This window comes from Melanaphis sacchari, unplaced genomic scaffold, assembly GCF_002803265.2.
Source record: "Melanaphis sacchari strain LSU unplaced genomic scaffold, SCAv2.0 Contig84_pilon_pilon, whole genome shotgun sequence".
NCBI classification, from domain to species: Eukaryota; Metazoa; Arthropoda; class Insecta; order Hemiptera; family Aphididae; genus Melanaphis; species Melanaphis sacchari.
In genome coordinates, this window is record NW_020271599.1 from 978853 (window position 1) to 994238 (window position 15386).

Sequence of the window (15386 nt, forward strand, 5' to 3'; positions counted from 1 at the left end):
AACGATATGTAATTTATTAGATAGTACAATAAACTGAAAAAATATTATTAATTTTGTTTAATTAGACATGTGGACACTCGTAAGTACTTAAAAAAAAAAAATGTCATTATAGGTACCTATTCTGCAAGTCTATAATAAGCAAGTATGATTAAAAACTATATCAAACACAAAGGTAATTAAAAAAAGGTTTAATAAATTAAACGTTATGGATTAATATAATTGTTTAAAATATATGTACATATAGCCAAGTGATTCAACAATAATGCTCTTGGCTCACCTCTTATTTTCATTGATATATTAAAACATTTTTATAATTTAATATACTAATACCTATAGATATTAATAAAATAATTAATAGGGACTATATTTTTGAATATATACTTGGATTTAATAAACTATAAGAAGTGTTCACTGTAATGGTACAAAGTTAATTTGTTCAAAATTTCGATGTATCTAAATCAAATTTAAAATAAGTATAATAGTTATTCGAGTAATTTAAATTCGTGTTTACTAAAAAAACTAGGTAATAGGTTCATTAATAAAATAATATATTTAGGAGATATAGCAGCTATATATCTTGAAAATTTTAGTAAATAATAATAATCTATCAACATTGTATAATTAGTAAACATTTTTAAAATATAATAAAAAATAATTACCTACTCAAAAACAAATGGTTGAAATTAGAAAAAAAAATTCTATATAACAATTAACGATTTTTATTTGAAAAAAATGAAGTTATAATATCGTTTAAGACACTCTTTAAATGGTTTATAAAATTTAATTATTTAAAAATTTGACCCTTAAGTACTTAAAAAATTTCATTATTAAAATAATAAAGTATGGAGTGGTGATTTATTCTGTATACCTACTTACCGTATTTAGCGTGTTTTCCGTTTGGTTATTACCACCTATTGTCGTCTATGTACTTTTACGGACTAATATTATTTTACAAAATTTACTTAGAAAATACATTTTAATTTAAGTAATTAAAGTAGGTCAAACCGATATAGTATAACGTGCTGGGATGGCAAAAAATGTATTACTTAAGACCACCGCACGCGCAGACACTAAAAATCAAGTCATTGTCGTATGTATGGCTGATGGAGGTTTCGATAGTATACATATTACATAGGTATGTGTTATAAAAATTGTCTGTAATATATTAACTTATAGGTATAATCGTATAATATATTTTGTGTTTATTTCATAATAAAAGTGTTTCCGAGAACAAGCCACTAAGTACCTATATTTTGCGTTAAGTTGTTCTTACCTTTAAAAGTCCTTACAGCGTCGGGATGTAGGTACATATCATGTAGATTGTAGACTATTATAGTCATAAGTTCTAAAATAACGTCGTTAATAATAAATGTATATCATTGTATCTAATAAAATGACAGTGCCAGCTGAATAATTAGTTTTTGGATATGGACGATATGGTCATTAGTCATTACCTAAAGACGTTTCTAGTTTTAGCGTTATTATGTGCGAAGTCCGCAGAGAAAATTGAAAGAAGTCAGCGTTTTCCCGAAACAATGAAACTGTCAACTGATAACAACTCTCTACGACAGACATTTCTTAAGCAGTGTGAAGTAGAGAACGGTCATCCGCAGCGAATAAACCATAATATGAATATGGACCACGGTCGAAGCGATGCACCTTACACTTTATAGGTACCTACTACCTACCACGCGTCAATGCGATTAGGTAATTCATTCGCAAGTGGGTAATCTCGATATTTCTTATTGGTCACTGAAATGGAAAACTAGTGGAGTGTTTATGTTTAAATTTTCTGTAACAAATAATATTTAGAATTCCGTAGATACTGGTATAAAACTACTCCGCTTGTCTACTTAATTAAATCTAATTATCTACTACTTTATAATAGGTAGGTAATCAAAAACTCATACCTAACAAAGAATAATAAAAGTCTCTGTTCAATTTTTTTCATACCGTTTTGGTGAACGACTTTCTAGTATATTGCAGTGTAGGTATTTAAAGAACTTTTTTTTATTAGTAGGTATCTACTTATCTTGTTACTGTGCATCGATCTGATCATTAACAACGAACAATTAGGCGTGTACCGTGTCCTATAGTGATCATAAATCTACTCTAATAATTATACATGTTTATTTTACTTAGTTAAATAATTATTTGTGTCTTTAGTTTATTATATTATAACATGTAAAATACTTATTTTTTTATTGATTACATCTAATATTTATGATGACGGTGGGGAAGGGATGTGCATAGTAAAGTTAGTTTAAGGAGTACTCTGGTCTCTCATATGTGTCACTTAGCTTTATCTAAAATGCAACGCCACTTATTGTTATATAAACTAAATCTATTCTTAAAAAATGACCGAGCAATAAAATTTATTTTCGGTACCTACAAAGAACTATTAAGACCTGTGCATCAAAAGGCACAGATAGCAAAACCAATAGAAATTATAAACTGGTATAATATTATACAATAATTATTATTTTCATTCTCAGTTTTCTTCTAAAATATAAGAATGTTAGCTTTAAAAAAATACAATTAAATTAAATATTTTTATTAGTAGGCACTAAATTATTTGTGTATAATATAAAACAATAAAATTATTAATACATTTTACAATAAATAAAATATAAATGACCATGTCATATAGTTTTAAACTGGCCAAAGAATGAGGACCTTTAACTTCAGTTCTCCTCTTGATTTAAACTTACTGGTAGGCACAATTTAAATGACACTAGTATTCAAACACTCTTGGTTCCAAATTTAATAAAATTAAACATATTTTCATCATTTTTTTTTTTCATCCCATCAATTGCTTAATTTTCTATAATTATACATAACTATATTGTAAAATATTGTAAGCATAATTATAGCTTAAATTTTAAATAGTATAATATATCAACAAATAGTAAACAACTTCGGTATATTGTTTTTTGTAGTCTGTAGATAAATGAAGTATTAAAATAATTAATTTATTATAATATGTTTAATTAATCAGAATATGGGTACACCCAAATAAATATAATAAGCACACAAACAGAATATTATGCATGAATTTATTTTGTATATTTAAAATGTTAAAAACTTTTATTTAAAACACTATAAAATATATTAAACAAAATGTAATTTAACATTTTAATTTCTTTAAATTTATTGAAATGTTTACTGTTCAATAGCAAATAAAAATATTTATTGAGTTCTTTAGACTGTAAAAAACATATTTAAAATGATTAAATTATTTCTTTCATAAACTTATTAACCCATCAATTGAGGAGGTGGAGGTATCATATTATTCATCATTTGAGGTGGTCCAGGATTATACATAGGCGGAGGAGGGAACATATGAGACATCATATTAGAACCAGGTTGATGCATCATATTGTGTTGTGGTGGGGGTGGAAGAGATGGTGGAGGAGGTTTCATTGGAGGTGGAGGTTTCATTTGTTCAACTTTATATGCAAATTGTAAATAAAATTGTTTTGCTTGAGTATTCCAATGAGCCCAAAATTTCATTTCAGATTTATCCACTTCACGACTTGGTACTTTAAAAGAAATTGTTTCGTAAGGTTCTGCAGCAAACAATAAATACTGCCATTTTCTGTCTGGTGGCTCAATTCTTTGTTCATATGCTGACATGAAACGATGACGTGGACGTACATTATCAGTAATTTCTAAACACACATAAGAAAATAAAAGTTAAAAAAAATCACGTATTCAAATTAAAAACATATATAATTACAAACCAGGATAATCAATTTGAAAAAGTAAACTCTGTTGGCCTGTTTCTGGATCTTTTTGTTTTGTAACTCGATATCCAGGTCGTCCAATTTTAACAAACTTTTTAGTTTCTACTCGTGGTTTTTCAGGAGCTGGCTGTTGTGGAGCATCTTTAGCTTCCTTAGCTGCTCGACGTGCTAAATTGGCTTGATGTTTTTTACCTTGAGTGTGGGCTAAATAACTTCCCTCGTTATTATGTAAAGTAAGACAAAGTTTACATTCGTAGGACCCTAAAAACACGGATACATAATTAAATATTAATTTTTCTTGTTACTTTAGTGTAATTATAATAATTACCTAAATGATTTTTCATAAAATAAGGATCTTTTTGAAGATCAATAGTTTCCAAAGCCAATTGTCTGAGACGTTCACGTCTATCCTTATTAGTTTCAGTCCATGATGCAACACCACCACCACCAGTCTTACCGCCAGGACGATTTTGGTAATCCATTTTTGTAATTTAATTACAAAATTTCTGCATAAAAATAATATAATTTTAATATGTACATAAACATATACTATATTATAAATAATGACATTATGTTATCGTCATGTATATTTAGGTTAATAAGTACTTAAATTATTCTTATTACTTTGTTGATGAATTGTATATAGAATAATTAAGTACTATGATTTTTAATATCAAAAATTAAAACTGCATAAATATACCATGTACCTAATTAACATATAAACCAGAATTTTTAAATTCAAATTTAGAACTTAAAAAGAACAGTTCATACATCCAACATGAAATTCTAAGTTTACATTAATAAATTATAAAATATATTTAACTTTTAAAAATTTCTTAGAACAAAATAAATGAAAAATATAATCATTGTAAGGTAACCTGAAGGCTAGAGCAGATAATATATTTTTGGTTTATACATTTATATCACTGAGAATGGTGAATTAATACCCAAAATACCCTCTGTCCATAGCTATGCATCTATACCTAATAATAAATTCAAATGTAAAAATATTTTTAATTTTTCTAAGATACAAAAATCAAAAATATGATAATTTATAGCAAGTGCTTAGTAAGTGGTATATATATATTTGTTACCCTAACTTTTAAATATTGATAAAATAATAACACTTGTAAATGGTATCATTAATTTTTAAAATTTGATTTACACAGTAAAACAAGAATAATCATAATTTATTGAGTCTTATATTTTAAATATAATTTATATTATCTACCTAATATTAAAAATTGAAATTGCGATATTTCAATATGGTAATTTAAATTTATTTATAGCCAATTCTTAGGGTTATAAAATAAATCTCTCTTTTATATTGTTATGTTCAGAGAGTGATAGCTATACAAAATTGTTGTGTTGGTTTTATGTTGATATATATTATTCAGTATACCTTGTAATGTTCTTCCTTGTTTAAATACAATTTTTCATCAATAGGAGTGTGTTGAGGTTTAATGGGCATTAAATACTTTTATAATTATAGCTTATATTACACTATTAAGGGTGATTATATTAATTATTGACTATTGTAATACAAAAATACGTGTTCATAACAAATTAAAGCAAAAGAGCACCTAGAAGTCAAATTTGTAAGTCAAGTTAATGGTCTGCAACTTGTTAATTTAAGTTTTGACTGTATGTGTTACTACTGCAAAACAATGACATAACACTTACCAGGAGAATTCACAAAACCGATGGTATCGTTCTATGGTGTGATTATCATAAAGACATAAAACCTGCATGAAAAACAAAACAAATAATTAAGCTATAAGTTCAAATTATATTAAATAAACAAAGAAAAAATTCCAAATTCTATACCTGGAAGTCAATAGTTATTAGTTAATCATAATGATTAATATAATAACATTTATCACTCAACGGTTCAGATCTAAGACTCAAGAGTCTTGATACTCTTGATTTAAGAGCTATGACGTTTGTCGTTTAGGACGTTTAGGACGTTTAGGTAGCTTGGCAAACCAGTGAACCACGATCACTTTATTTTAACCGTATACATTGTATACAACATACGCGAGTGATAATAATACAGGATAAAACAGTATTTAATCAAATACATGAATACCAAAACAACATCGCATTTGAAATGAATATAACCCATTGGAAACTGAACAACGCGTATGAAAGACCATTAAGGCACCAAGTTCGTGAATGTAGATCCGATCACGATAAAAAAACTTAATTATATAGAGTACATCACCTATGTAATTGTAAATGGATCTATAAGTATCTATATAATAATGATTTTCAGTGGTATAAGGACCCAACGTGATGTTGTATTAAGTGATACATAATTTTTTGTTCATTTATAAACAACACTGGTACCTAACCCAAACACGTTGTCATACCAATTTTATTGTACCGGAACACCATCCTTATTGATAATTATTATTTACTTACAAAACTACAGAACCGTGGATTATCATTCTGATTTCTTGAATCTGAATTTCCTAAGCCCACCCGCGAACCGCAGTCCGCACTAGTAGTTTAATATTCATCGTTTTTTTATCGCATAACGTTTGACGGTTAAGAGTGAATCCGTAATTCGTATTTACCAACTGTCACTATTTGTCACTTAAAGACGCTTTTATTTTTGCTTTTGCCGCTTCATCTGTTCATTCAACCGCTGATAGGAATCTCTTGCATACAAAAAAATGGAGGCCGAAGACAACATTCAGAAAATGTATAAATACTTTGGTATACTTGCCGACGCTAAGGAAAACATTGCCGAGGTAAGTTTAATGCAATCCTATTTATTTATCTTATTTGCATCAAATATCCTAGAGATAAATTATTTGATGCTGAATGACAAAGACTAATGTATTTATTTTTTTCATTTAAATCTTGACCCAGTTGAAAACAATATGAGTAATTTTGATAACTTAACATAAATTTTTTTTTCGGCTTAAAAATATATTTGGCTTTCAAACTATTAGTCTAAAGTTTGTTAGGTATTCTATCTAATATGATTATGTTTATAAATTAGTGCAATAGATATCAAAGTAAAATTGTTTGTTAATAAATTATTTTAAAGTATGAATATAGTTAGGAATAGATACCTAACTAATACTTTAATAAAATATGATTAAAATAATTACTCCAATTAAGGCTCTATACTGCACTTACGTTTTTATTTTATTCTATTCTAAAACATAATGTGATATACATGTATGTTATCCTTATATAGTATATAGTACCTATGTTTAGCTAAGAGTTCTTAAGTTTTACTGCTTTTTTTTTTTTAAATTACTAATACTATTAATTACAAATTAAATCTACATTCCTTGTTTTTTTTAATGTTTTTAGTGATCACATTATAATAATAATATTAAATTGATAATTACTAGAAGTTTATACTTAATAGATCAAGAAATAAGTAATTACAGTAATCATAATATGTAATATATGCGCAGTTTGTTTTTAAAATATTTTAATCATCATAATATAATTTTATAATTGGAATACTTCTGCTTCTTGGAAAAATTCAACTTTTAAACTATTGTTGACAACTATTATTACCTATAGATAGTAATATTCCTTTCTCTATTTAATAAAGGTACAATAAATTGACAATAAGTACTTTAAAGTGAGCTATAAAAGTATAAAATTTAAAAGACAAAAGGTGCCCTTTAAAACTTAAGGACTCGTGTGCTGTGCACATTTTACATACTTGATAGTTACATCACTATAAGAAAATAAAATTAAGACTAAGTACTTATAACCGTTTCATATTTTGATTGGTTTACCTAGATCTTGATAGCTCACTAGCATTAATCCTGACCTGGTACTAAGATTGAATGTATCACCTTTCATTCATATTGTTTCTTACATTTCTTAATACGTTCAATGCCGATGACAACACGCCGTTGTCACAGTTGGCAGTGCGCTCATCACCGATGATAACACGATATTGTCATTCGAGTATTGTTTTAGAACAGTCATTTTCTCATCGGCTTGGTGCATACATACATTACTTTTCATGGTCTTATTAGTGTACACTTAAGCTACATTTTAGTTTACTTGAATTTAAAATTGTGTGTTTTTTTGTCATAATTTTAAATAAATCGAAAAAGGTAAATTTCTGTACGGCTATTGCAAACAAAACAATAATAAGGCACCAGCATTGAACGTGTTAAATAATTAAAACATATTCTATGGATGTTTTCTGATAAGTAATTTATATTCACTTTAAAGAATAAAGAATTCAATGATCTATAAATAGATTGTTGTAAAAAAAAAAAAAAAAAAATGGTATTTGATTACATTACCACCTAACTACAATATTTATATTGTGAATAAACTATTAATTCCTTATAATATTTTATAGAAAGAACCTGAGTATTTGGAAATATTATCGGCAGTTAAAGGATCAACTAAAGAAAAAAGACTTGCATCTCAATTTATAACCAGATTCTTTAAATATTTTCCGAATCTTGCTGCTCAAGCATTAGAGGCTCAACTTGATCTTTGTGAAGATGAAGATATTTGTGTAAGTAAATAGGCCATTTGTGCATAAACACGTAATACTATATAATATTTAATCAATTAACAATATTTTATGTCTATGTAATATGTTGTGTATACTTAGATACGGAAACAAGCAATTAAAGATTTGCCAGTATTATGTAAAGAGTCTAAAGAATACCTGACTAAGATAGCAGATATATTAGCTCAATTACTTCAGGCTGATGACCCACAAGAATTACTTACAGCTCAGAATTCATTATTATCACTCTTTAAAATTGATGCTAAAGGTAAATATTTTAAAATAATAAAAACAATTTTAAATGACCTATGTGATTACTTATTTTTTAATCTATTAAGGAGCCTTAACTGGAATATTTAGTCAAATGCAATCAAATGAAGAAGTAGTAAGGGAACGCTCTATGAAGTTTATATTGAACAAAGTTATGGCATTGGGTAAAGAAATAATTAAAAAAGATGTAGAAGATTTAATAATTGCAGAGTGCAAAAAAGTTATGCAAAATATTACTTGTGAAGAATTTGAAACACTCATGACTATTTTATCATCGACTCATCTAATAAATACACCAGACGGTCAAAAAGAACTTGTTGAACTCTTGGCAAATACAGCTGAACTTGATCAGTTTTTTAATCCCAAAGATTTAGATCAAGTCAATCGATTCATAACTTGTCTGGATTTTGCTATTCCATTTTTTTCGGTAAATATTTGTTACCAAGTTGAAACGTTGATTAAATTAATGACTGTAATTTTAATTTTACTTCAGGCTCATGTAGAATCCACTAAGTTTATTGTGTATATATGTGAATTGTTGAATCGCTATACTCTTATAAAAGATAATGATAAGCAATTTATCATTTTAAAGTTATTAGCAGAATCTGTGCCATATTGTGGTAAATTAATGAATCCTGAAGCAGTAGTCGGACAAGTATATCAAGCTCTATTAGTAAGTATTTGAAATTGTTCAAAAAGTTTATGATGTTACTGTCAACAACGACATTATCAAATTAGTTTACAGTATAACATAAAATATTTATTATCTATAACATATCTCATTTTGATATTTTTATTAGAATTTGAAAATAATATATACAGTGATGTATTTATAATTTATAAAATATGCTTGAATTAGTTAACTAATATGTAAAAGTTGAAAATCTGTTTAAACTAGACCTTTTTGGCCCACTTGGTAATTTGGGCCAATTTATTTTAAGAGTTATTTATTGCCATTAATATATTCTCTGGCTGATGTAGTCTGCCACAAATATGTAGTCCATAAATTACCTTGACATTTAATCCAACTCCCACTTTCTTACCCCTCAATTTATTTTTTTTTAAATTTACCAATTTTATCTATTTCTTTTAATAATCTATAACTTGTTACTTATTGTTAAGATAAATCTCTTCATCATTGTATGCTGTTAACTAATTCAGACTTCTACTCCAACTTGTCTTAGTTATTGATTTATATCATACTATTAACTTATTCTATTACTTCATCAGGCGTCAACTTGTTGGTTTATAATTAGTGTTCATTACATTTGTTATTTTAATAAATATAAGAATATGGCTGATAGGATATGGATTTATTTTTTATGGTCTATTTTGAAATGTTTTACATTAAAAAGACTGGTATACATATGTGTTAGGACTTTGTTTTCTCAAAGAATTTAAGCAAGGTATTAAAGTATTTCTTCATAACTGACCTATATCATTTTGCAAAGAAAACCAAAATCTGTCCTTGGAAATTTGAAGTTTTTAAATATTTTGTTCAATAAGTGATTTTCATTTGGATACAATTTTTAAATAATAATTTTTAATTACCATATCCATATATTTTTAAATAAAAATATCAACCCAAAATCTATTAATAGAAAAAGTATAAACATGTTTAGTTTCTAAAAGGTTCATAAATATTGTGATTAATTATTAATTTTAACCTCAAATAATATGAGTATCTAATTTTAGGATTTAGTTACCGTTCCTGAGAATGATTCTAATAAAAAAGTTGAAGATATGGATTTACATCGTGTTGAAGCACTTTTGTATACTTTTCACAAACTTGGAAAACAATGTCCAGATTTTTTGAGCAAAGACCCTGAAAGACAGAAGGATTTTAAAAAAAAGTATAATAAATAAAAATAAATTTGACTAATAATTTATTTTAAATGTAATTTTCTTATTATTTTTAGGTTATTGTACGTAGGAACATGTACTCAAACATTTGTGAAAATTGTCAGGCAAGACTTAAAAGAAAAAGGAGAAGAAGATGTAAAAAATGATCCAATTGTTGAAAAAAAACTAGAAGGATTAAAATTAGCATGTAACATAAATACTTTAATTAAAGAGTTATTCAATATACCTCCTAGATTTAAAGCAACTATCAACTTATCCTGGCTTGGTGGTGCGACTAAGTCCAAACTTGTAAGAAGTATATGATTTGAGTTATGAAAGTTATGAATAACATAATAATTTTTATTGTAGGCCCAAATTATTCAGGAGGGTAAAAAACATGAAACTATTACAGTGGAAGGAAAATCTAAACGGATTGATGGCAGCAATAGTAGTCAACAAATATATCAACCTCCAAAGGATAAATTTAGTGCCAAATTTTCTAACAATACAACAAGTAACTATACCACTTTCATGACTTACTATATTAACTGTATTAAATCTTTGTAAAATTTCCATTTTAGATAATAATCGTCGTGGTGGTGGTACTGGTTGGAACACTAAAAGATCGTTTGACACCAGCAATGGCAATCGTCGTTCATGGCGACCATACTAATGTAAATTACAATTCAATCCAATTCAATTTTTTTTCACAAACGTGTTCTTTGTACTATTCATATAATAAGTAAATTACTGATTTAATTGTTAAATGTTAATAATTTTCATTTATTTTTAAGCAATAATGCTTATTATAATATGATTTAGTATTAATGAACTATGTATATATTCATTTTATTTCTGACCAATTATTTTGTAAATTCACTGAGCTTAGCTACTTTGTAACATGCTAGTTTAATATTTAATTACAGTTATTTGACAAATAAAATAAATTTTTACTTTGTTTGAAAGTATATTTTTGTCATAAAAAAAATTTGTATTTTACAATATAAAAAAAACAATAACAAAAACTTAAGACTATCAAAGAACTTTAAAAACAATTCAAGTTAGTATCAACATAAATTTTATAAATGACTACAGTTATTTTCATTTTTGCATTACTTTTTTTTTTTTTATATATATATATATAAAATGTATGACAAATTTTGTGTATAATAAAACAGTAACTATTTCTATTATTGAAACAGTTGATCTTCTGTAGCTGTTTTTTCTAACCTTCAACATATACAACTTTTTAATTTATTATTTATCTCTAGGCCATCATAACCATAATCATAATCTTTACAATTATCTTTAATATTTTACCTGTGTATAAATTATATATTAGTCATCTTCCAATATGCCAGTCAGCTGCTATTTAGATTACTAAACTGTAAATGAGTATTTATACCTTTTTATGTGTAGGTAATAGGTATAGTCTACTATAGCTGAAATATCCAAGTTATTAATTATTGTTATAAATTATTTATTATTTTATACCTCTATACACTATCTTCCTACCTCCTTTCATTAATGTTATAAAGTCAAAAACAGTATGAATAATAACAGTTCAGTTGATTTTAAATTTGTGGTACATAATATATTATAATGATTTACTCTGAATAGTTTAGTAGATTAAAATAAATTTTCCAAAACATCTATAGTAAAATAAATTGCTTATTCTTAACCTTATCCATACTTAAATAAATTATACAATTATATTTACTGACTATATAAATGTTTATTTTTTTACTCTATAAATTCATATTTTTATTTTGTGAAAAGTCATTTAACGTAACAAAATCTTTTATTTCAGACTAAAATATATTAAATTTTTATTAATATAACTGTAGACTGCATATTATAAGATAACTAATTCATGGATAGATTTATGTTTTTCTTACCATTCTCGTTTTTATAATATTAAATTTGAAAATAATATACTTTATTAAAGCAACAGAACTGTATTGAACCTTGTAATACAATTCAATATCTATTAAATTAAATACAAGCATATGTTTCATACTTGTTGAATGGTTATTATTAAATGTTGTGTACCTACTTTAAATCTTATTTAATTTGATATTTACAGGATCATCATTTAAATATAAATAAGTAAAATTAAAATTTTTGTCAGTAAATGTTTGTTAATGGTAATATGTTTAATTATTACCTAATTAATGTATAACGTGTAACTGTGTAAGTAGTATGAATAGTTATTTTATTGTTGAGTAAAGATTATTGTCAAGTCTTTCATGGAATTGTTCTGAAGTTTTTTGCCCAAGCATTATGTTATAATATGGAAATACTTAAAAATTAATTAATATATTATACTTTTTTTATCACTGTAAAAAATATTAATAGGGCTTGAATGGAAATTTAAATGAATGTTCCAATCTTTGGTTAATAATTATAAATACAAATTACAAATGAGTAGGGGAACATGGATCTTAATAAGAGCCGGTTAGAACATTTGCAACTGTGCTTACTTGTAGAAATATTTATAAATTATCGACCACTTATCATTTATATTTACTGACTTACACTTTATAGTAACTATATTAAATTTATTATGGTCACTTTTTACTTTTGCTTGTACAATAACATACACATTTATAAATTGGTATTTTATGAAAAATACCTATAACATGTTTCGATTATTTGAATGTTAAATTTCAAAACATAAATAACAAATTAATGTTATATTTTCTACGGATATTTTATATTTTGAAAGTATAATACTATAATGTAATGTTTCTTGCGTAAAACATTATTTTTTCTTATAAATTTCAATTTTTAGAACAAATATATAAATAATAATATTTAGTATAAAAATCAAAGATATAAGTACTATTTAAAATTTCTGTTTTTGTTAAAAAAAAACTACATGATAGGATAAAAAAAAATATTAATCAAGATTCACAAAATTTTATTATTAAAAAAAAAAAATACCTTATCAAAATGTATTTGCCATAATTTATAAGTAAAATACAAGTAATACTAAAATCTACTTCAATTCATAATTAATTACATAAGAAAAATAGTAATACAGTAGATACACACAATGAAACTATGATTGTATTTTAGTGACATTATTATCAAATATTAACCAATTATCAATAAAAAAAAAGTACATTAAATTATTTAATGTTTTTTTTTAATTTTAATATGCATAAAGGTAATGTATAAGGGTTATGGAGATATAAATGATTTAAGTTTAAAAGAATGACAAAAACATTATTAGTTCAAAATATTTTCTGTATAAATATATAAAACAATAACAAAAAATAAATAAACTGTCTTAGTTTTTAATTGGTATTCATTGTATCAATAAGATGACACATCAATTTATCTTTAGGTATACATTTATCAACTCTAGGTTCATCGGCATTATTCTGTTCTAAACGATCAATTTTGGATGTGTCCACCATTAACTTAGAATCAAGCTCCGTGTCTGGCAAATTTTCTAATGTTTGTTGTAAAATATCGCTTACCTATAAGATATTAAGTTATTACAATTACTATCAATTGTAAACACTAGAAATATTAAAATTTACTTTATCTATGTGTTTTTGCAACCGTATTGTGGTTTCATTTCTTTGTCTCCTCTGCAAGTCTAGCATGACACGAACGGTTTCTCGTGCTTGGTGTGGACGAAACTCATTTAATAAATGGTGTATATGTATAAACAATAGACTTATGTCATCAACTTTTTCAGCTCGTCTAGGAGAGTCAGGACATTGGATTAGCAGATCCAGTAAGTCAAGAAAGTTAACCAATAACGAATGATTAAGCTTACGTAATTCACGACGTCTATCAAAATGTTGAGGGTAAAGGCGTTTAAAACCCTGAAATCACATATTTTAGAATAAACTCGTATTTATATAGTATGTATTATATTACTATGTAATCACTTGATTTCAACCAGATGAAATAATAACATCACAAACATTAGAGAAAATTAAAAATTAAAATAATAAACAATATTCTTCTATTTTATTAGTACAACATACCTGAGTTTCTAAAGGTCTTATTATACTATCTTCAGCATTATATGGATTTCCAAACATTGTGTATGTTTCTTGGATTATTGGTGGAGGCTTAGAAGCACGACCTCGCCTAATGTTTTCATCTGAATAATTTTGGAAGTATTGCACAGGTGGTAAAGGCAAAGAACATACTTGCATCGCTTCTTGGTTATTTGCCATTCTGAAAGTTGAGCATATTGTGAAATACAAAAATCAAAATTTTTTGACATAGTTACAATATTACACATTGGAAACTTAAAGTGGTAACATATTACTGCTAGATATAAGTATAAAATACCAATTAAGAAGTTGGAAATATTACTGAAATTGAACATTCCGTAAAATAATCATAGAAACAATTTAAAGGTATAGAAGTGGAACATAATATACGGTAATAAATTTTTTTATGTAAATTACATATGCAATACGGATTGTAACAGAAATACAAAGAAAAAAATCTATAAGCAAGTGAAATGTGAATCTGTGAATAAAATCTGAGTATAAATAGTGTTTTCGGATTAGGTGTGTGGATAATTATTGTATTTGAATTACACTTACTTAACAACTATTGTAATTTGTAGTAGCTGTGGGTGGTGATACGATTTGAACGTCACGGACTTTACGATACACGGATAATATTACTACAAAATGTCACTAAAGACGCAAACAAAAAACAGCATACAATTATTCGTCGTTTATTGCCTAATATTATTCAATGATAATTAAATAATATTGCGTTTACGATCAACTCACAAGCTGCTGAGTTCTGAGTTCACTTTAAGTTGGTCACTTCAAGACTAGTCTGGATCTGGATTCGGCAGTCTGGCTTGTTGTCAATTTGTTATTGTTGTTAACGGGTAATCATGAAATCAATTAGCGATAACGACAATCGATCTGTTATCAGCTGCTGTCTAAATTATAAATTCACTCGGATGTCCGGTTACGACCGTCCAATGGCAACCTGGTAACCATTAATTCAGTCGTGGTCACCTGTTA

General features: G+C 26.2%; 3 protein-coding genes across 4 annotated transcripts; 1 reads left to right on the top strand and 2 right to left on the bottom strand.

Moving 5' to 3' along the window:
- Positions 1-3169: 3169 nt before the first annotated feature.
- LOC112602166 (splicing factor 3A subunit 2) lies at positions 3170-5898 on the bottom strand. Its single transcript, XM_025350123.1, has 5 exons — positions 5574-5898; positions 5430-5491; positions 4075-4252; positions 3744-4007; positions 3170-3671 (listed from the first exon to the last, which is right to left on the bottom strand). Exons 3-5 carry the CDS (start codon positions 4226-4228, stop codon positions 3256-3258), a joined length of 834 nt encoding a protein of 277 aa, XP_025205908.1. The 5' UTR covers positions 4229-4252; positions 5430-5491; positions 5574-5898; the 3' UTR covers positions 3170-3255.
- Positions 5899-6169: 271 nt separating this feature from the next.
- LOC112602158 (apoptosis inhibitor 5) lies at positions 6170-11136 on the top strand. Its single transcript, XM_025350111.1, has 9 exons — positions 6170-6502; positions 8098-8259; positions 8359-8524; positions 8595-8953; positions 9020-9199; positions 10222-10379; positions 10446-10677; positions 10738-10882; positions 10950-11136. Exons 1-9 carry the CDS (start codon positions 6425-6427, stop codon positions 11039-11041), a joined length of 1572 nt encoding a protein of 523 aa, XP_025205896.1. The 5' UTR covers positions 6170-6424; the 3' UTR covers positions 11042-11136.
- A 2365-nt stretch (positions 11137-13501) lies between these two features.
- On the bottom strand, positions 13502-15252 carry LOC112602153 (mediator of RNA polymerase II transcription subunit 7). Of its 2 annotated transcripts, XM_025350102.1 has the most exons (5): positions 15144-15252; positions 14949-15044; positions 14376-14571; positions 13920-14210; positions 13502-13856 (listed from the first exon to the last, which is right to left on the bottom strand). In XM_025350102.1, the coding sequence occupies exons 3-5, from the start codon at positions 14568-14570 to the stop codon at positions 13671-13673; spliced, it is 672 nt and encodes a 223-aa protein (XP_025205887.1). In that variant the 5' UTR covers position 14571; positions 14949-15044; positions 15144-15252; the 3' UTR covers positions 13502-13670. The 2 variants fall into 2 exon arrangements, with proteins under 2 accessions (XP_025205887.1, XP_025205886.1); XM_025350101.1 differs by having other exon boundaries at positions 14949-15226.
- Between the last annotated feature and the right edge of the window lie 134 nt (positions 15253-15386).